General features: G+C 41.8%; 1 protein-coding gene across 1 annotated transcript in view; it reads left to right on the top strand.

Annotated features, from left to right (window-relative positions):
* The window catches only part of TP53BP1 (tumor protein p53 binding protein 1), a 94,039-nt gene that overhangs the window by 49,420 nt on the left and 21,863 nt on the right, over window positions 1-22,756 (top strand). Inside the window, exons 14-17 of the mRNA XM_081112578.1 lie at window positions 734-937; window positions 5,551-5,608; window positions 8,412-8,504; window positions 17,733-18,216. Of these exons, the coding sequence (XP_080968704.1) occupies window positions 734-937; window positions 5,551-5,608; window positions 8,412-8,504; window positions 17,733-18,216 (839 nt within the window). The remainder of the gene's footprint in view (window positions 1-733; window positions 938-5,550; window positions 5,609-8,411; window positions 8,505-17,732; window positions 18,217-22,756) is intronic.

Below are 22,756 nucleotides of genomic sequence, written 5' to 3' on the forward strand. Positions count from 1 at the left end.
GATGTGCCAAAGTTTTTTAATCCATTCATCTGCTGATGGGCACTTAGGCTGATTCCAATTCTTTTAGATCTGAGGAGTTGAATCTTCCTCATAAGGTTGATTTTTGTCTTAGGAAGAATAAGGTTGTGATGTCTGATTTCATGAGTTTACTCCCATGTGATAGTTAGTGGTGATGAGAGGAAAGAAAAGGTAGAAGGAAAAAAGAAAAAAAATTCTAGGGATTTTATCCTATTACTTGCAAGATAGTGAAATCTGAGTGCTAAATATAGAGCTCTTATAAGGAAGAGAGTACAGGTAGGGTAGAAGTACTATTAATTCAGTACCCTGGCTGATCAGTCTGCTGCTTGACAAGGCAAGAAAACATAGATCCTCCTTCCCTAAAGCAGCCAGTAATCTTCTACATTAACCTATTTTTTTTCTCTAGTCAGTGCTGGGAGGTAACAGTCATGCCGCCTGGAGTGTCCTGCTACCTATGCCTCATGCTGGCATTGGCTGAGGGCTCATGCAGCATCCTTTGTCCAGATGCAGAAGTGGAACTGAATCCTGTTGCTCCTAAGACCAGGTGTTAATACTAGTGTGTAGTTGTTGATACTTGTGACAGGATCTAACCTAGGAACTCCCTTTCAATCCTGCAGAGCTGTGGAGCCAAACAGGCAAATTGACAACCTTGAGTTATTGTTTTTGTTTGCATTTTAGTGTTCTTTCTTTCTACCTCCTGCCTCTCTTCTTTCAGATATTAGCAACTATCCAGAAAGCACCACAGCAACCAGTGATGTCATGTCTGAAAGCGTGGTGGAAACTAATGATCCTATACTTGGGAATGAAAAAGAAGATTCTGCAGCTGTCCCAGAAATGGATGATAAATTGTGTCTGAGAATGAAACTGGTCAGTCCTGAGGCGGAGGCGAGTGAAGAATCTTTGCAGTTTAGTCTGGAAAGTAAGTTTATGTTAATCTTGGGTAATTAGTAGCTCCAGATCATCTGGGAAGTAGTGGTTATATTCTTTCTAGTTATACTTTTATAATTATAAATGTATTTGTAAAATATTATTGTCATATATTTAATTCTTTGCCTTTGGCCAGTCACTGTCAATATTACTGAAGATGCTCCATTTTATTTTATTTTTTTATTTTAAAATATATTTTTATTGTTTTCAGAGAGGAAGGGAGAGGGAGAGATAGAAAGAAACATCAATGATGAGAAAGAATCATTGATTGGATGCCTCCTGTACAGCCTCTACTGGGGATCGAGCCCGCAACCTGAGCATGTACCCTTGACTGGAATCGAACCTGGGACCCTTTAGTCCATAAGCCAACATTTTATCCACTGAGCCAAACCAGCTAAGACGAAGATGCTCCATTTTATAATTTCTATGGTTCCGGTTGTATCTCTGCATTAAACCTGTGTTGACCTTAAGTAATTGGCTTCCATATTCAGAAACAGTTCAGAAGAGGGTAGGAAATTTGAGATTGTGGATTCACATTGTAGGTTTATGTTGACTATTTCCCACATTAATTGCAAGTTATTTGGCTAAAATACAGAGAAGGTACAAGGGAGTGGCTGTAAGGTAGAGACCAGATTCTGAAAGGCCTTTTATATAATGATGAGAAGTTGAAAAATTTTAGGCAAGGGAATAATAAGACTGGATTTGCTTTTTTTTTTTTTTTTTTAAATATATTTTATTGATTCTTTACAGAGAGGAAGAGAGAGAGATAGAGAGTTAGAAACATCGATGAGAGAGAAACATCGATCAGCTGTCCCCCGCACATCTCCCACTGGGGAAGTGCCCACAACCCAGGCACATGCCCCTGACCGGAATCGAACCCGGGACCCTTCAGTCCGCAGGCCGACGCTCTATCCACTGAGCCAAACCGGTTTCGGCTGGATTTGCTTTTTTAAAAGGATCAGCTGAGCCCTGGCCTGGTGACTCAGTTGCTTGGAGTGTCATCCCATACACCAAAAGGTTGTAGGTTCAATTCCCTTTTCTTTTTTTTTTTTTAAAATATATTTTATTGACTTTTTTACAGAGAGGAAGGGAGAGGGATAGAGAGTTAGAAACATTGATGAGAGAGAAACATCGATCAGCTGCCTCCTGCACATTCCCCACTGGGTATGTGCCCGCAACCAAGGTACATGCCCTTGGCCGGAATCGAACCTGGGACCCTTGAGTCCGCAGGCCGACGCTCTATCCACTGAGCCAAACCGGTTAGGGCTCAATTCCCTTTAGTACATACCTAGGTTGTGAGTTGAATCTCTGGTTGGGGTACCTATGGGAAGCAACCAGTCCATGTTTCTCTCTCACATCAGTGGTTCTCTCCCTCTCCCTCTTCCCTTTCCTCTCTTTCTAAAATCAATAAACATATCCTCGGGTGAAGATAGATAGATAAGTAAATGAATAAATAAATAGATCAGCTGAGTGTTTCAAAACTTGGGCTTCTATGTATCATTCCTTGCCTTGCCCATTTCTTGTTCTTCTACCTGGCAAACTGAGTCTTTAACCAGGAATTGGGGTCATTAATAGTGGGGATGGAGATAAGGGATGAATTTGAGAGGTAGGTAGTAGAATAGGGACAACTTGGGACCAGTTGAATATAGAAGTAAGGGGGAGGAAAAAAATACCGGATGATTCTACATCTGTGTTTAGTTTTCATGATAGCACTCCATATAGATATCCTATTTCCATTTTATTGATGAGAAAACAGACTAAGAGAGATTTTAAATTATATATGTTTTGTCACAATAACTGGTAAGAAGTAGAGCTGGAGTTTGAATCATATTTGACTCCAAAGGTTATACATTTTTTTACTAAGTAGTTTGTAAATGCAGTTTAATGGAGTTAGAAAAGGAAGAAGTCTTAAAAGAGATTGTAAAGGAACATTCAGAGAAGTTGGCTAAGAGAATATAAAGCCATGGATGGCTATGGGGAGGAAAGTTACAAGAAGAAAACAATGTCAGATGGAGAAGTGAGGTCTAGTAAGATATTTCTGAAGTACATTGGGTTTGGCAATTAGGATCCATTTGGTGACTCTAGCAAGAACTATATCAGTATAGTGGTTTGGATGGGAGCTACTGAACATAGTTGAGGCATGATGGGAGAAGAGGCAGCAAATGTATTCTTTTAAGAAGTTTTTGTTAAATATGGAAAGTTAGAGGGAAATGCAGGATTAGAGGAGATTTTTCATTTTTAGACTTCGAGGTCTAATCAGGTATATAGACTGAATAGAAATATCCAAAAGGGAGATGGATTAAAAGTGAGGGAATAGGGGAAATTGTTGATGAACCAGGGCCCTGAGGGAGTTGTGAGGGAAAGCTTTCAAAGACCACTAATAGCCAGACTGGTGTGGCTCAGTGGTTGTGCATCGACCTATGAGCCAGGGGGTCTTGGTTTGGTTCCTGGTTGAGGCACATATCCAGGTTGTGGGCTCGGTCCCCAGCGGGGGTGATCGATGGTTCTCTGTCATCATTGATGTTCTGTCTCTCTCCCTTTCCCTTTCTCTCTGAAATAATACTAATAATGATAAAAAAGACCACTAATAGAGTGAGTAAACTTTAATAAGAGGGATTTTTCATCCTTTGAGAACAAAGAAAAATTTTACCTAAATAGATTTTCAGTTCTTACTATACACCAGGCATTTTACATGCACAGCTCACTAAATCCCCCGACAATCTTGTAAAGCTGTGTTTTTTTTGAAGATCCCATTATTATCTACATTTTACAGTTGGGGAAACTGAGGCACAGGCCGGTTGAGCACCTTTCTTAGAGTCATACAACTATTTAATGTAGTACCTTAATTCAAACTAGTTCCAAGAACCAGAAGTCCAGTTCCAAATTACAGTGCTATTCTGCTTCTCAGGGCTTACTGGTTTGAATCTTAGAACCTCAGTAGAAATTAAAGTATTACATGTTTCTATCCTTATCATCTTTTTTGAAATCAAGTAGAGCTTATTAAGAGAGTATGTGGTAGCCTTGAATCTTTAGATTTGAGATTACAATTGGAAAGAATTTAAATGAAGCTAAATGTTAAGGATGACCGTATTATTACTTTTCAGATAATAGGAGCATAGGATCAGGCACCATACTCAAAATTTCACTCCTCTCATCCCCACACAAACCTGTGAGGGTGGTCCTGTTTTATAGGAGAGAAAACTGACTCAGAAGATGGAGGCGTTTACTCCCAGGTTGTACTACTAAGTGCTGGAGCCAGAGCCTGAGCCAGGCTTCTGTTTCAGAGCTAGGGCTTTAACCACTAAACTTCAGCTGCCTCCTTGATAGACTATTTAGATTATGTTGGGTCATGAAATTGTAGAAATGTTTAAAAGTATTTGTTACTTTTTTTCTGAGGCTGGAATAAATTGTCAGTGAATAAATTTTAATCCCTTGATATTAGTGACATTACTTTGAAAATATGGGATTCTTTTCAGTATTATTCTTGATTCTTCTTCTTTTTCTTCTTTTTTTTTAAATCCTCACCCAGGGATATATTTCCTCATTGATTTTTTTTTTTTTATTTTTTAAAGAGAGAGGAAGGGATTGAGAGAAATAAATATCTATGTAAGAGAGAAATATCGATTGGCTGCCTCCTACATGAGCCCCAACAGGGGATTGAACTGTAACCCAAGCATGTACCCTGACTGGGATTGAACCACAACCCTTTGGTGCATGGGCTGACATTTCAAACAACTGAGCCACCTCTTTTTTGAAAATGTTGTTTTTCAATTATCTGTCTCCAAAGAACTTTAGGAAGAACTTGAGTACTTTCTATGTGTGGGTTCTCATAAAACTGCACACTATTTAAAATTTGCATCCAAAGACATTTTCCTACATAATTTATCTTATTAAACTTTTCTTGTTTATTTTAAATTTATGTGATTTTTAATTTTTAATTTGATTTTTAAGTAAGTATTTTTAAGTACATATTTTAAAAATTCTTGTATGAGACAAGATAGTTGAGATTCATTTTTAAATGTTACTGCTTCATTCTGTTTCTGAACAAACTGATTAGTCATCTGTAGGAAGTTTGAAAAAAATTTACTGATAGAAGTGAGAGAAACTTGTACCACCTCTCAGTCCCTTTCCCGGCCGGCAGGCTCCAATCACCTGATGGCGAACTGGGGGTGGGTGGCAGGGGATGAGGGTGGCACCAGGCCAAGGTCCCTGCCCTGCTGGTCACCCCACACACAGAGGGTGACCTGCGGCGGGGGTGGGGCCGGCGAGCAGGCTCTTTCTTGGTCCCTTTCCCTGGCCATTAGGCACCGATCACCTGATGGCAAACAGGGGACCGGGGGTGGGTGGCGGTGGGGGGCAGGGCTAGCTGTGGGCAGCTGGGAAAGATGGCCCTAATTGCAGGTCAGGCCTAGGGACCATACCTGTGCACGATTTTTGTGCACCAGGCCTCTAATTAAATTATAAATCTTTTTCTGTTTCCTTATTATTTTTACCCATTTCTTTTTGTTATTTGTTGCAAATACGTACTAGTAGAACAGGTTTTTTTGGTGTAATATTAACTGAATTCTCTTTTTCTTTCCTTTCCTTGCTTCTGTTTTTATTAAGAGCCTGCAATTGGTGAAAGAAAAAATGGATCCACTGATGTTGCTGAGGCTGTTGCCAGGTAACTAGAGCTAGTTGCTATTTAGAGGAATTCAATATACAAAGCCGCTGTACTGCAGGGAAGATGATTTATCAAGAGAGGAATGAAACTTAAAATATAACTCCAGCATAAAGGATTTAACAATGTGTTGAATCTAATATAGGCTTTCTTAAGTCTAATAAAGCTTTTGCTATACTTAGAACTAAGATATTTAAAGGTGTTTTCCTTTCTCCCTTTTGTTCATGTGGGACAGTGTCCTTTTTTTTTTTTTTTTAACCTTTTTTTGTTGTTGCTTTGGTGAGGCAATGGAGGGTTTAACAAGAGATAGGCTTAGGCCTTGTTCCTCTGAGACCCTCTACTCAGCCGCAGCCTCAGGCCATTTTCTCTTCTGTTTGCCAAATTTGCTACTGTGTTGAACTGTTATTTTTGCTTTGTCATGAAGGCTGTAATGCTTTGAGCATGAGTATGACTCCATCCGGAGGCTCTGGTGGGTAAGCTTTGCCATCTGGTGGCTGTGAGAGTAAAATTGTTTTATTGGTTTCTGGCATGAAAACAGTAGCAGCAGTTTGTGAAATATAGGTGAGAATTTTTAAATCAGGCTAAGCAGGTACTATAAATAAGTAAAGCGGGCTGAGTGCAAGACCTTGAAGTGCTGAGGATGACGGCCAACTGAACACCAGCCCTATTTAAAAGGCTGGGGAGGAGGATAGTCCGGGTTCAACTCCTGTTTGGTGGGTCATATAAGGCCTATGTGTGGACTCAATTTGACCTTCAGTTTCAAGTTTCTGGCCCCTGTCTAAATCCTTTGATCTGTATTTAGTTATATGTTAGAGAGATCAGTTGTACTCTGGGCTCTTACATATTTAATCTGAAAAATTGGTACCTTAGGGTCCTTACAAGGTTGAAGACTAATGATATGTAGTCTTACAAGTTGAAAAAAAATAGTTTATTCTTGATCTCTTTGGTTTTAACAGAATTGCATACTAGATATAACTTGTTATTGGTCTGTACATGTGCCCATTGAAAGGGACCAGAATATGCTGCTAAAGCTTCCCAAACCCTTTGGGAGGGATGTAGGGTTGGGAAAATACTTGAGGCACATGATTAGATTGGTGGCTCATAGGATGAGGAGAAATTCATTGGTATTGTTGTGAAGCAAATTTTGTATATGAGAATCTAAATTTTAAAAGTGTTTGACTATTCATTTTACCATTGGGTGTATAATAAATCATTTAAAGTAAGCTCTGGAAAAGTTTTTTTTAAATTTATTAATTTTCGAGAGAGAGAAAACATTGATTTGTTGATCCACTTATTTATGCATTCACTGGTTGATTCTCGTATGTGCCCTGAACTGGGATCAAACCTGCACCCATGGTGCATCGAGACAATACTCTCACCCCGTGGTCACCAACCAGTGGTCTGCGAACCACTGCTGGTCCGTGAGGTCCGGAAGGTTGGCGATCGCTACTCTAACCAACTGAGCTGCTGGAAATCTTACCATTTGTGACAGAATGGATGGATCTGGAGATTATTATGCTAAGTGAAATAAGCCAGTCAGAGAAAGACAAAAACCATATGACCTCACGTGTGGAGTCTAATGAAGAAAATAAATGGACAAAATAGAAACAGAGGCATGGATACATGGAACCAACTGATAGCTGTCAGAGTGGAGGAAGTTGGGAGGGCTGGATGAAAGAAGGTGAAGGGATTAGCCCCAAAACATATATATATCACCCATACACACAGACAACAGTGCAATGATAGCCTGAGGGAGAGGGGGGTAGTGGCTAGGTGGAGGCTGGCAAAGGCGGGGAGATGGGGATGGAAAGAGGCTTTACTTCGGATGAGGGGTGCTCATCGCAGCATGCAGATGATGTTTATTGAATTGTACACTTGAAACCCATATGGTATTGTGAACCAATGTCACTCCAATAAATTCAATTAATAAAAAAAAGAGGTAAGCTCAGTTAGAATATTTTAAATGCTCATTGCTTCCTCTGTATTTGGGTAAAGCAGTACCACTCTCTTTTTAATACATTTTTATTGATTTCAGAGAGGAAGGGAGAGGGAGAGAGATAGAAACATAAATGATGAGAGAATCATTGATTGGCCGCCTCCTGCATGGTCCCACACTGGGGATCGAGCTCGAAACCCTGGGCATGTGCCCTGACTGATGTCGAACCCATTACCTCCTGGTTCATAGGTTGACACTCAATCACTGAGTCACACTGCCAGGCAGTACCACTCTTTTTAAAACAAAGTGTCATCTGTAACTGGGCTCTGTAACTTGCTATCATCTTCTTTCTCAAGACATTTCACTGTTGAAGGTTTCAAACATATACAAAAGTAGAGAAACAGTATAATAAACACTGTATATTCATCACCCAGTATAAAAAATTACCAACTCAGCCCTGGCTAGTTAGCAATTTATTGGTTGAAGAAACGGGGCTTTATGTCTTATAGAGTTATACATTCCTGGACCTTGCTGATTGTGTATTGTTGGAAGTATTGCAGAAGTCCCCCTTTCCCCCCCGCCATTGACCCCTCCACTCTGCCCTCGCCCCCTCACATCCCCTCTGATGGTGTCTTTATGGTATTTAATATAGTCCTCTGCCCACCTTATTTCCTGCAAATCTTCCTTGAGAGTTTTTAATTATGCTAATATGAAACAAATACTCTGAGAATCTGAATGTTGGTGTAAGGCAGTTTGGAGTTTTGGATGCAGAAAGAAGATTTTATTTCCTCTGTACCTAAAAGGATAATCTTCAGGGGTACATTTTGTTTCAAAACTAACACAGTATATTGCTTTAATTTATTGTTTTAGTCCCCAGAAGGCCATGTCTTTGCTTAGCTGTGTCTGCGAAACCCAGCAAGAGGATGAGGCTCAAAGTCAGGATCCCTGCTCCACACCTACCAGGTGAGCATTATTTTCACAGCATCTTCTGGGCTGTATTTATATTGATCCATAAAATTGTGGTACCAAAATTTAGAATATAGTGCTACTATTTTGGAACTTGAGTTTACTTTTTTATCTGAGGGACTGTAGCATATTCTAGATGGATTTATAAAGATTTATAGTTATGAGAAGTTTTTGTTTATATATATATATATATATATATATATATATATATATATATATATATATATTTTATTGATATCAGAGTGGAAGGAAGAGGGAACGAGAGATAGAAACATCAAGGATGAGACAGAATCATTGATCGGCTGCCTTTTGCATGCCTCCCACCGGGGATTGAGCCTGCAACCCCGACATGTGCCCTGACTGGGAATCGAATTGTGACCTCCTGGCTCATAGGTTGATACTCAACCACTAAGCCACGGTGGCCGGGCTATAATCATGAGAAGTTTTTTTTTTTTTTTTTCTTTTTTTTTTTTTTTAATTGCTTAAAGTATTACAAAGGGTATTACATATGTGTCCATTTTATCCCCCCGCCCTAGACAGTCCCCCAGCCTCCCCTATCCCCCAGTGTCTTATGTCCATTGGTTATGCTTATACGCATGCATACAAGTCCTTTAGTTGATCTCTTACCCCCCTACCTCCTGCCACCCAACCCTCCCCGGCCTTCCCACTGCAGTTTGACAATCTGTTTGAGGCAGCTCTGCCTCTGTATCTATTATTGTTCAAAAGTTTATAATGGTCTCTATTATCCATGAATGAGTGAGATCATGTGGTATTTTTTCTTCATTGACTGGCTTATTTCACTTAGCATAATGCTCTCCAGTTCCATCCATGACGTTGCAAATGGTAAGAGTTCCTTCCTTTTTAGAGCAGCATAGTATTCCATCGTGTAGATGTACCACAGTTTTCTAATCCATTCATCTACTGATGGACACTTAGGCTGTTTCCAGATCTTAGCTATGGTGAATTGTGCTGCTATGAACATAGGGGTGCATATATCTTTTCTGATTGGTGTTTCTGGTTTCTTGGGATATATTCCTAGAAGTGGGATCACAGGGTCAAATGGGAGTTCCATTTTCAGTTTTTTAAGGAAACTCCATACTGTCTTCCATAGTGGCTGCACCAGTCTGCATTCCCACCAGCAGTGCACAAGTGTTCCTTTTTCTCCACATCCTCTCCAGCACTTGTCGTTTGCTGATTTGTTGATGATAGCCAGTCTGACAGGTGTGAGATGGTACCTCATTGTTGTTTTGATTTGCATCTCTCGGATGATTAGTGACTTTGAGCATGTTTTCATATGTCTCTTGGCTTTCTGAATGTCCTCTTTTGAAAGGTGTCTATTTAGGTCCTTTGCCCTATGAGAAGTTTTATTAAGTAATTTATAGATATAGATTTTTGTCTTTATCTGCCAGTTCTAACAATTTGAAATGATTAAGTCTTCATATATTTATGAAACTATTATCATTTTATATTTCCAAGATTTATTCTCTTTTTCTTAGGTTTGGAAATGTTTATTTTTAACAGACTTTTAATTTCCGTTTAGTTTCCCATAGCAAAACTGAGATAATGCTTAACATCCCAGATTTAAAAAATATATTTTATTGACTTTAGAGAGGAAGGGATAGGGAGAGATAGAAACATCAATATTGAGAGAGAATCATTGATTGGGTGCCTCCTGCATGCCCCCCTACTGGGGATCAAGCCTGAAACCCTGGCCACGTGCCCTGACTGGGAATTGAACTGTGACCTGGTTCATAGGTCGACGCTCAACCACTGAGCCACATCGCTTGGGCTTAATATCCTGGATTTAAAGTTTGTCGGACCTGATGGAATTAAGATTTTTCTATAATTTCTTTACTCTATAATTTCTTAGAACAGCTTTGAAGCAGAAAAAAATTTTTTTGATTTACAAAATATTTCTTTGCTATTGATATAATTGAAGAGTATTTGTTTGGAATATATGAGTCCTATATTTATTATAGGGGAAGAAGTAATGACAATGAAAATAAGTTTTTATTTTCATTATGATATATGATATCTGTCATCTCTGGAATTTAGTGATTTTATAATTAGAGAATATAATAATGTTTGTCGCTAGGTATCTAATAGTGTTATTTGCAGCATAATTTCTGTATTCTTTATTGATAGAAATATTTAGAAGGAACATGTCAGTGTTTTTATTGGGCATTCTGATGATTAAATGTGAACTTGTTGGTATTGTTAGGAATCAGCTAGCCCAGATTATATCCTCTATTATATCAAGAAGCTTGTTGGGTGAAATGTCACTTGGTGTGGTTCCAAAATTGGTGTGGTAATGGCCAGCAATTACTAAATTTATCAGTGGCATTGTATTGCCTGTCTGTTTTATTAGACTGTCTTACAATAGGCCCAGCTGCTGGGGATTTTGTGTAGCCTTAATAGAAAAAGGGCCTGCAATCCAACTGGATTTGGCTTCAGTTGCTCTACAGACAGATCTACACTGAGAACAGAATGGTTAGAAGTTTGTTAAATATGGAGATTTATTCTTCTCTGTTTCACTTAGGATTAATTTTGCCCAGGCTTTTTCTGCTAGAATTTCTTAGCGTCGGTTTCTAAATCTGGCATACAGTGACCAGAATAGAATTGTGTAGCTGGAACTAATGAAGAGAGAGAGGTGTGGTCCTTCTTACAGTATATTGGATTTCTCTTGTCTTCTAAAACTTTGTTCTGGTGCTAAAGATTTCTTCTTTTTTGTTTCTTGGGACATTAATATATACATTCATGGTAGATGTTTCTCAGTTGCTTTATTATGTCTACAGAATTTATGAACTTGTTAGGAGTGGGCAACACTTTTTGGAGTATGTGTTGTAATTACGCTTTTGGTTTTTACCTGCTGTTTTATGTTGGTCTTAATCAGCAAATCTTGCCAATCAAAACTATATATATATATATATATATATATATATATATATATATATATATATATATTATATGATCCTGGGTGGGAAATGATTATGATTTTTTTCCTTTTTTTTTCTTTTTTTTATTGCTTAAAGTATTACAAAGGGTATTACATATGTGTCTCTCTTTTTTTTTTTTTCCCCCGCCCTTGACTATCCCCTGGCCTCCCCCACCCCCCAGCGTCCCATGTCCATTGGTTATGCATATATGCATGCATACAAGTCCTTCGGTTGCTCTCTTATACCCCTCCCTCCTGCCCCCCCAACTTTCCCCGGCCTTCCCACTGCATTTTGACCATCTGTTCGAGGCAGCTCTGCCTCTGTGTCTATTACTGTTCAAAAGTTTATAATGGTCTCTATTATCCATGAATGAGTGAGATCATGTGGTATTTTTCCTTCATTGACTGACTTATTTCACTTAGCATAATGCTCTCCAGTTCCATCCATGACGTTGCAAATGGTAAGAGTTCCTTCTTTTTTTACAGCAGCATAGTATTCCATTGTGTAGATGTACCACAGTTTTCTAATCCATTCATCTACTGATGGGCACTTAGGCTGTTTCCAGATCTTAGCTATGGTGAATTGTGCTGCTATGAACATAGGGGTGCATATATCTTTTCTGATTGGTGTTTCTGGTTTCCTGGGATATATTCCTAGAAGTGGGATCACAGGGTCAAATGGGACTTCCATTTGTAGTTTTTTGAGGAAATTCCATACTGTCTTCCATAGTGGCTGCACCAGTCTGCATTCCCACCAGCAGTGCACAAGTGTTCCTTTTTCTCCACATCCTCTCCAGCACTTGTCGTTTGTTGATTTGTTGATGATAGCCATTCTGACAGGTGTGAGATGGTACCTCATTGTTGTTTTGATTTGCATCTCTCGGATGATTAGTGACTTTGAGCATGTTTTCATATGTCTCTTGGCTTTCTGAATGTCCTCTTTTGAAAGGTGTCTATTTAGGTCCTTTGCCCATTTTTTGATTGGATTGTTTATCTCCCTTTTGTTAAGTTGTATGAGTTCCCTATAAATTTTGGAGATTAGGCCCTTATCAGATATGACATTGGCAAATATGTTTTCCCACACAGTGGGTTTTCTTGTTGTTTTGTTGATGGTTTCTTTTGCTGTGCAGAAGCTTTTTATTTTGAAGTAGTCCCATTTGTTCATTTTCTCTTTAGTTTCAAGTGCCCTAGGAGCTGTATCAGTGAAGAAATTGCTTCGGCATATGTCTAAGATTTTGTTGCCTGATTATGATTTTAACATCATTTCATTTGACTGATGCTAATATGAGAATTATAAATACCAAAATTCTAATATTTGATAGGAATCTGCTATATATTACTAATATTGCAATGAGACACATTTAGTCTTTAGAGAAAGAAGAATTCTTCTGATTAACTCTTTTTTGGGAAAAAAGCAACCTAATATTTATCAATTAAGAATTAAATGTCTCAAATAAAACAAGGCTTTGCTTTAGAAGTGAATATCTGTTCAGAAGTTCTATCCTAAATAAGCAGCTTATGAAGTAAAATGTGTAGTAGGCTTATTTATGTTTATGTTGGGGAACAATGGTAATTGAATTATTAAAATAGTTAATCCAGTCATGTTCCATCTAGTTTTTGACTCACTTTCATTATTGCTTAGCTATTAATATGTTAGTTATCTTAAAGATTCAAACATGAGTATTCAGTTTATAAAGAAGATGAATTGCATCTCCTTAATTGCTTTGTCTTATGCAACTAATATTGATTGAGCATCTGTTTTATACCTAGTACTGTGCTAAATAATCCCATCTAATAAAAGAGAAACATGGTAATTGGCATATGGCCGCTACCCTTCCCATTGGCTAATCAGGGCGATATGCAAATTAACTGCCAGCCAAGATGGCGGCCGGCAGCCAGGCAGCTTAAACTGAACATGAGGCTTGCTTGCTTCAGTGATGGAGGACTCCAACGTTCCTCGCCTGCCTTGCCGCCCTCTGAGCCTGCAGTTTGAACATTGTAACAAATATAGAAGCTAAACAAAACCCCAGAAACCAGCTTTCAGCGAGCTGGGATCTCAGAGCTGGAGTTGATACAGAGTTTCGATTATAGAACCTAAACAAACCAGATACCTGCTTTCAGCAGCGCGGAGGCCGCAGAGCTGGAGCCTCAGAGCTAAAGCTGGCCCAGAATAAAAAAAAGAAAAAGAAAAAAAGGAGAAGTTGGGAGCTTTAGTCCCAGCCTGAAAACAGCCCTCAGCCCCTCACCCAGACTGGCCAGGCACCCCAGTGGGGACCCCCACACTGAAGGGTGTGTGACCAGCTGCAAACAGCCATCATCCCCTCACCCAGACTGGCCAGGCACCCCAGTGGGGACCCCCACCCTGATCCAGGACACCCTTCAGGGAAACCAGCCAGCCCCACCCATGCACCAGGCCTCTATCCTATATAGTAAAAGGGTAATATGCCTCCCAGCACCGGGATCAGCGGAGCCGCGAGGCCTCCCAGCACCGGGATCAGCGGAGCTGAGAGGCCTCCCAGCACCGGGATCAGCGTGACAGGGGGCAGTGCCCAAACCCCCTGATCGCCCTGCGGCTCTGTGTGTGACAGGGGGCGGGGCCACAACCTCCCTATTCGCCCTGCTCTGTTCCTGACAGGGGAAGGCGCCCCAACCCCCTGATCAGCCATGCTCTGTGCCTGATAGGGGGGAGCTCCCCAACGCCCTGATCGCCCTGCAGCTCTGTGTGTGACAGGGTGCGGCGCCCCAACCCCCTGATTGGCCCTGCTCTGTGTGTGACAAGGTGCGGCGCCCCAACGCCCCCCCCGCCCCCATGGGCCCTGCTCTGTGTGTGACGGGGTAGAGCCATAACCTCCCCATCGGCCCTGCCCTGAGTGTGAGAGTGGTGGCGCCCCAACTCCCTGATCCACCCTGCCCTGAGTGTGACAGGGGGCGGTGCCCCAACTCCCCTATCGGCCCTACTCTGTGAGTGACAGGGGGGAGCTCCTCAACCCCCTGATCGGCCCTCCTCTGTGCATGACAGGGGGGAGCTCCCCAACCCCCTGATTGACCCTGCTCTGTGCGTGACAGGGTACGGAGCCCCAACCCCCCTGATGGGTCCTGTTCTGTGCGTGACAGGGGTGGCGCCGCAACCTCCCCATCGACCCTGCCTTGAGTGTGACAGGGGGCGGTGCCCCAACCCCCCAACTGGCCCTGCCCTGAGCGTGACTGAGGGTGGCATCGCAACCTCCCAATCTGCCCTGCTCTGAGCCCGACCAGGAGCTGCACCTAGGGATTGGGCCTGCCCTCTGCCACCCAGGAGCAGGCCTAAGACAGCAGGTCATTATCTCCTGAGGGGTCCCAGACTGTGAGAGGGCACAGGCCGGGCTGAGGGACCCCCCCTCCCCGCCGAGTGCACAAATTTTTTTGCACCGGGCCTCTAGTCTATTCTAATAAAAAGGTAATACTATGGGGCCTATACTTATGAGTGTCCCGACTAACGAGTTTTTTGAGATACCAGCTGTCTCTTGGCTGATTTTTTGCATTGAGTTGACAGGGTAATTTGAGTTAACGAGCTCCTTAACGAGCTTGGTCTCAGAACGAATTAAACTCGTAAGTCAAGGCCCCACTGTATGCTAATTAGACTGGACTCTTCTGGACAAAGCCACTGTGGCGGGGGCCAAGGCAGAGGCAGTGAGGGGCTATCAGGCTGGCAGGGGAGAGCAGTTAGGGGTGATCGGGCCAGCAGGGGAGGGCAGCTAAGGGGCGATCAGGCTGGGAGGGGAGCAGTTAGGGGGCGATCAGGCCAGCAGGCAGAGGCAGTTAGGGGTGATCAGGCTGGCAGGAGAGGGCAGTTAGGGGGCGATCAGGCCGGCAGGCAGAGGCGGTTAGGAGGCAATCAGGCAGGCAGGCGAGCGGTTAGGAGCCAGTGGTCCTGGATTGCAAGAGGAATGTCCGACTGCCGGTTTAGGCCTGATCCTGAGGGGTCCTGGATTGGAGAGGGTGTAGGCCAGGCTGAGGGTCTCCCCCCTTCAAACTCCCCCCCCCCCACCCGCATGAATTTCATGCACTGGACCTCTAGTTTTTAAATAAGATCAATGAGGTAGGTGTTACTCATCTGTCTCCTGGTGGTCTTATTCCTATCTCTTCATTGAAACATCTATTTCATTCAGTTGAGGTTCCTGACACCCAGGACACAAAGTATGACAATCAATTTATACCAGGCCCTTGGTTAGAACTTTATTCTAAATCCCTCTTTGACTTCCAGTTTTTTGTTCTTTTGTGTGTGTGTTTTTTTAAATATACCTTCGTTGATTTCAGAGTAGAAGGGAGAGGGAGAGAGAGATAGAAATATCAATGATCAGGGAGAATCATTGATCGGCTGCCTCCTGCACACCCCCTACTGGGGATCGAGCCTGCAACCCTGGCATGTGCCCTTGACTGGAGTTGAGCCTGGGACCCTTCAGTCTGCAGGCTCACACTCATCCAGTGAGCCAAACCAGCTAGGACTAACTTCCATTTTTGATAAACTGAGCTAAACATGATAGAAACCTCAGAAACCTCTCCTTTTCTCTTCAAGGTTCAGAGCAGAGCAGGTCCTATGGTTAGAGCTCCTCCCAAGCTGGCAACTGCTCCACCTTTCTCTGGTCAAATGCTTACAGCAACATACAGCATAGTTCGTAGATCCTTTATCATCCTGTATGTTGTCTTTTGGGTGTATCTCAGTTTATGCATTATAAAATACTAGAGGCCTGGTGCACGGATTTGTGCACCAGTGGGGTCCTTCAGCCTGGCCTGTGCCCTCTTGCAATCCGGGCCCCTTGGGTGATGTAGTAGCGCGTGAAGCAGCAGGTGGTTGGGGAGGAGCCTGGGCCCTGGCCGGGCGCCTCACTGCTCCTGCTGATCCCTGCCCCGCTGTGCCTGGTACCGCTGCACTTGCCAGCCATGAGCCCGGCGTCTGGCGCCCAACCGTCAGCTGAGCAGTGCTCCCGCTGTGGGAGTGCACTGACCACCGGGGGCAGCTCCTGTGTTGAGCATCTGCCACCTGGTGGTCAGTGTGCATCATAGCTACCGGTCGACTGGTCGTTCGGTCGCTTAAGCTTTTATATATATAGATGACACCCCAAACTAAAACAGGTTCCAGATGTGATCTTACTGTAGTCAGTTCAAAATGGATCCTTTTATCTTTATTCTGGCCATTATGCATGTAATGTAGCCTAAAAATTCATTAGTTTGTTGTTTGTAGTATACTTATTCATTTGAACTTGTAACTTAGAAAAAGTCAAAGGTTATGGACTTTTTTAAGTTATGGGCATTTTCTACATGGGCATTTGCTAGTTATACAATTAGTTTATTTAATCAGAGTAGCTTTTTGTAGTTAACCAATTGAGAGAACATGAATTCTTTTGTTTAAAATACATTCATTAGACACTTAACTTTATATTAAGCCCTGTGGTGGGTGTTTTAAGTATAAACTTGAATAAGACATGAATGTCAAGTTTCTGTGTAACCTGCTCACTTGGAGTTAATCTGGGTCTTTTTATCCTGGTGTATTGTTAAAGACATTTAAAGCCTCTAGGCACCTTAGAGTTTCATGGTACCTGGTTTGCAGGAGACATTCATCAAATGCAGTGAAATGAATAAGTCACTGACAGCCAAATGGTAAGTCTAGTGAAAAGAAGTTGGCTGTATCTTGAGGCACCAAGTCATCCTGAAATGGTTACTTGTAGATATACTAGTAGAGCTTGCAAAGCTAGGATCTCTTCTTTTGCTGAAATTTTTGGTCGGGCTTAGGTGTATCTAAAATGCCAGTAGTCATTTAAGAAATGTTAGAATCATAAAGTCAGAGGACTCTTGACCTAATTGATCTTCTTTCCGCCTTTTTGTTTTCTTTATTTATTGTTTTTTTTTTTTAATTTGTGTTCCCCCCCCTTTTTTTGTTATTTTTATTGTTGTTATTTATTATTTAATTGAGCTTTTGTGAAATAGATCCCTAAGCTACCTTCATTGTCTGTGACTTCAATAATGGCTTTATATCTTCTTATTTATTTTCCTATGTCAGAGTTTATAGCTAGTGATGAGAAGAAGTATTATGACTATTTTATCATCACAGTGGAATTTTATCATCACAGGAGTGAAATTATGATGAGAAACCTCATAAGGTGATATTCTTGGTCATTTTATTTTCTCCCCCATGTTTCTCAAATTGTCAAATTATGGTTCCCCTTGCCAGTATGCACACATGAGCATGCACATGAGTATGTACATGCAGGTGTGCTTACTTGACATGGTTTCTTTATGTGGTTGATTCTCAGGGGGAACTTACTCCATTTTCCAAGTACTGAAGATGAAGAAGAGAAGGAAGAATTGGGAGGTGACCAAAGGACCGGGCAGCATCAACAAACTACGAAGCCCAGTAGCCCCGTCGAAGACCCTGCGCCTCCTGCCTCCCAGCAGAAGGCCGCAAAGGGGCCATCCAGTCTGCGAGAGGAAGTGATGGAGATAGATGTGCTAGACGGCCAGAAAGAAGGGTGGAATACCAATCAGGAAAAACCTAGTAAGACCTTGATTGAAAGGCCCAGCCAAAATAACATAGGAATTCAGACCATAGAGCCTTCCCTATGGATCCCAGAAACTGTTTCAGCAGCGACCCAGACTGTAAAAAATGTGTGTGAACAGGGGACCAGTACAGTGGATGAGAACTCTGGAAAACAGGATGCCACAGTTCAGACTGAGAAGGGGACTGGTGAGAAACCAACCAGTGCTTCTGGGGATGACACAGAGTCACTCCACAGCCAGGTGAGAAAAGTGCCGGCTTCCACTTTCTGGATTCCCAGAGAATTAAGCTGTGGTACTTTTACCTAATGATAATCCTTCATAATTTTGTACAGACCAGTAATTAAAAGACAAAAACAATTTATTCAGAATAGAGATAGGGTAGTGAAAATTATGGGTAGCTGTAACTAGTAAATGGTCTTTTAGGGAAAATGGAATAGTGCTAGAGTTTGCCAAGTAGGTCTTTACTAGAAAAGAAAGCCAGGAATATAGTCTGGGTCCTATATTCTTTTAAGTTGTTCAATCTTTTCCTTCCCTTTTGCTATCATTTTGCGTCCTTCTTTATAACTATCAGAGCTAGTTGTGTTATAACTATAACTAATTGTGTTTCCTCCAAGTCTATTTCACCATGGTTCGCAGGAACTGAGAGAGTAAAATGTAAAGGAGGAAGGAGTAGAAAAAGTATGAAAGATAGTGTATCACAGTATTAAAAGCAAAGACTAATAACAGGAATAGAGAGAGATGATGGGCACAAGTCTCCAGGTGACTAGCGACTGCAGAAAGTCTCAGACTCGACTTAATGGGAGGAAAAGCGTTGGGGCTGATGGAAGTGAGGCTGGAGGAGGAACAGGTTCTTGGGAATAGAGTAGGGAAGTAGATCCTAGTTACTGAACACCTGTCGTGTGTTAGCGTTGTGCTCAAGACAACCCGTGAGGTTGGTATCATTGCTCCCATTTCACAGGTAAAGAAACAAAGCTGAAGAGAGGTTAAGTAACTTGCCCAAGATTTTGCCATCAGTAGGTGGCAGAACCGGAATTTGAACCCAGCATGTCTACTTCAGAATCGGTATTCTTTTCATTATGCTATGTTGCTTTTCTATATTTTAATCATGGCCTGTGTAGTCTTGTTCTGTCTATCCTTGCCTCTCTAAAACTGTTTATATTAGACTTTTATAGTGACACAGTCTGTGAGATCTAAGACCTTATCAATTCATACAGATTCAAATAGCAACAGTCTTCTGGATATAGGGGTTCTAGCATATCAGATCCCATTTTCCGTCTGTTTATTTTCACCCTTAAAGTGTTTGCATTCTGCTGCATAATTTTGGTTTCTCTGCTTTTATAAAAAGTTAAACTTAAAGCTAGCAATCATGTGGGAACCACTGTTTTATATTTTCCTTTTCTTCCTCATATTTTACTTCTCTAAAATAGGGAAGTAATCTTTTCTCCTAGCTCATCATGATTATAGGAGCCAGTGAGCCAGTATGCTTAAGGCCCAAGCTTTGGAATCAGATCACTTTATCTGAATAGTGAGGATTAAATGAGATAAGACATGCAAAGCCCAAAGCTCTGAGCCTGGCACATAGTAAGTGCTCTGTCATTGTTGGGGGCTGCTGTCACTACCACAACCACTGCTGATACTTTAGTAGTTTACTCCTGTGTCATGCGGAGTGATGTAACATTTAAGAGCTCATTGCTTATGCTAAGAAAAAAAAGAGGCTAGAAAAAGATAGAGGTGAATGGGTAGAGTTTCATTTGGGAAAGATGAACAAGTTCATGGTGATGTTAGCACAACAATGTGAATGAAAGCGAGGTTTTCCAAGTGTCAGAGCTTTGTTTCTCCCTGCAGTCTGGCTTAGAGAATAGTATAGGCAGCTACCTTTGACATTCTTTAAATTTTCAAGTGGGTCTGGAGCCAGGTTTTCTTTCTTTCTTTTTAAATTAAATCTTTATTGTTCAAATTATTACAGTTGTTCCTCTTTTTGTCCCCCATAGCTCCCCTCCACCCAGTTCCCACCCCACCCTCTGCCCTTACCACCCCCCGCCCCCCACCACTGTCCTCATCCATAGGTGCACAATTTTTGTCCAGTCTCTTCCCGCATCCCCCACACCCCTTTCTGCCCGAAAATTGTCAGTCCACTCCCTTTCTATGCCTCTGATTCTATTATATTCACCAGATTACTCTGTTCATCAGATTATTTATTCACTTGATTTTTAGATTCACTTGTTGATAGATATGTACTTGTTGTCCATAATTTTTATCTTTACCTTTTTCTTCTTCTTCCTCTTCTTAAAGAATACCTTTCAGCATTTCATATAATACGGGTTTGGTGGTGATGAACTCCTTTAGCTTTTTCTTATCTGTGAAGCTCTTTATCTGACCTTCAATTCTGAATAATAGCTTTGCTGGGTAAAGTAATCTTGGTTGTAGGTTCTTGCTATTCATCACTTTGAATATTTCTTGCCACTCCCTTCTGGCCTGCATGGTTTCTGTTGAGAAATCAGCTGACAATCTTATGGGTACTCCCTTGTAGGTAGGTAACTGACTGTCTTTCTCTTGCTGCTTTTAAGATTCTCTCTTTGTCTTTTGCTCTTGGCATTTTAATTATGATGTGTCTTGGTGTGGTCCTCTTTGGATTCCTTTTGTTTGGGGTTTTCTGCGCTTCCTGGACTTGTAAGTCTATTTCTTTCACCAGGTAGGGGAAGTTTTCTGTCATTATTTCTTCAAATAGGTTTTCAATATCTTGCCCTCTCTCTTCTTCTGGCACTCCTATAATTTGGATGTTGGTTCGCTTGAAGTTGTCGCAGCGGCTCTTTACACTATCTTGATATTTTTGGATTCTTTTTTCTTTTTTCTTTTCCGGTTGGGTGTTTTTTACTTATTCATATTTCAAATCTTTTACTTGATTCTTGCGATCCTCTAGTCTGCTGTTGGATCTCTGTATAATAGTCTTTATTTCTGTTAGTGTATCCTTAATTTCTAGTTGGTCCTTTTTCATAACCTCGAGGGTCTCACTAGATTTCTTGAGGGTCTCACTAAATTTATCAGCAGTTTCTAGAAAACTCTTGAAAAACCTTATAATTGTGGTTTTGAACTCTGTATCCAGTAGTTTGCTTTCCTCCATTTCTGTCATTTGTAACCTGTTTCTTTGTCTCCGCATTTTTTATGTTTCCCTGTGTTGATAGGGTGGCTTTCTGTGCTAGGTGTCCTATAGGGCCCAGTGGCTCAGCCTCCCCAATTACCTGAGGGGGACACTCTAGGTGACCCCTTTGTGGGCTGTGTGCACAGTCTTGTTGTAGTTAAGCCTTGATTGTTGTAGGTATCACTGGGAGGAATTGACCTCCAGGCCAATTGGCTGTGAGAATCAGCTGTGTCTATGGTGGGAGAACTTATGTTCTGGAGACACCCTTCTGGGGCAAGACTTGCTTCAGTGGGGCTTTTGTGCTCACTGAGTCTGCCCCCTGAGTGTGTCCCTTATGGATCTGAGGAGTTGTAATCTGGATGGTTCCACTCTGACTACTGGGTACACTGGCACTTGGATCTCTAAGGAGGTGCTAATTTAGCCTCTGCCTGAGGCTTCCCAGCAGGAGGTATAGAGAGATCTGCAGATTCCACTTCTTTGTTTGGGATTTGGAGGTGCCCAGATGAGGCCCAGCTGTGAAGCAATGCAAGCTGCTGTGGGGCCTTGGGCCTTCTTTTGGAAGTTCTGGGTCTCTCTGACCCAGCTGCAGTTTGTTAGGTAATTTTAGATTGCAAAGGGCCAGGCCTTTCATATGCAAAAGCCTCTGCTCACAGCTTGGGTGGGGTGGGGTCTCAGGGAATCAACAGGGCGGAGCAAACAGCTATGGCTGCTCCTCAGTCCTGCCCTAAGAGGACCCCGGTCTCAGTGTCCTGGCAATCGCTGCAAACACTTCTGAGAGAAAGCCGCCCTCGAGTTCTGCCCGCTGCCAGACAGTCCAGTTTCTCCCCGTGTGAGTCTGGGTCTCCAGAGACTTGCCTGGAACTGGAGTTCAGAGCAGTATGGAGCTTGAGACTCCCTCCCGATTGAAAAAGACAACCACGTCCTCAGTTGTCAGCCCTTTCTGCATGCGCCTCCATACCCCTGCACTTTACTTCTGCACCTCCTCTGAGTCTCAGTGTGCTTTTCTCTTTCCTTCTAGTTGTAGAATTTCCACTCAGCCAGCCTTCCTGTGGTTCTGGATGATGTCCGTTTTGTCTTTTAGTTGTATTTTTGAAGTGGTTGTGCAAATCAGCAATTTCAGATGTTTACCTATGCCACCATCTTGGTTTCTCCCTGGAGCCAGGTTTTCTATGAAGGGAAAGTATGGTTTTATTTTCATTTTGTCTTAGTAATGACAAAATTCTCAAGTTATTTTATCTTTACAGAGATTACTTTTCAGAAGATTTTAAAGAAAGAATAAGAATAGCTTTCCTTTTATCTGCCCCTTTCCCTCTCTCCTTTCTTATTCTGTCAGACATGTGTAAATGTCTCTCGTGAAGTGATCATTTGTTTGGGTGTTGGTAATGGAAGAATTACAGGGAGGCTTCTTAGCCACATTTCAGAGATGTGTAAAGCACTGAAATCTTTCAAACCCAAAGAGGTTCAGGCTGTCATGGTTCTAACACAGGGGCCCCTGGCAGTTGAGGTGTGACAGAGCAATGCTCGGACCATTCACTAACCAGAGTTGTATGTATAGAAGTATTTAAGGAATTGGTTGAGTAACATTCCATGCTTTTGATTTCATTTTTATTTATTCACATAATTTACATAGTTCCTTTTTAG

The sequence above is a fragment of the Myotis nattereri genome (assembly GCF_964212035.1).
Source record: "Myotis nattereri genome assembly, chromosome: 1".
NCBI classification, from domain to species: domain Eukaryota; kingdom Metazoa; phylum Chordata; class Mammalia; order Chiroptera; family Vespertilionidae; genus Myotis; species Myotis nattereri.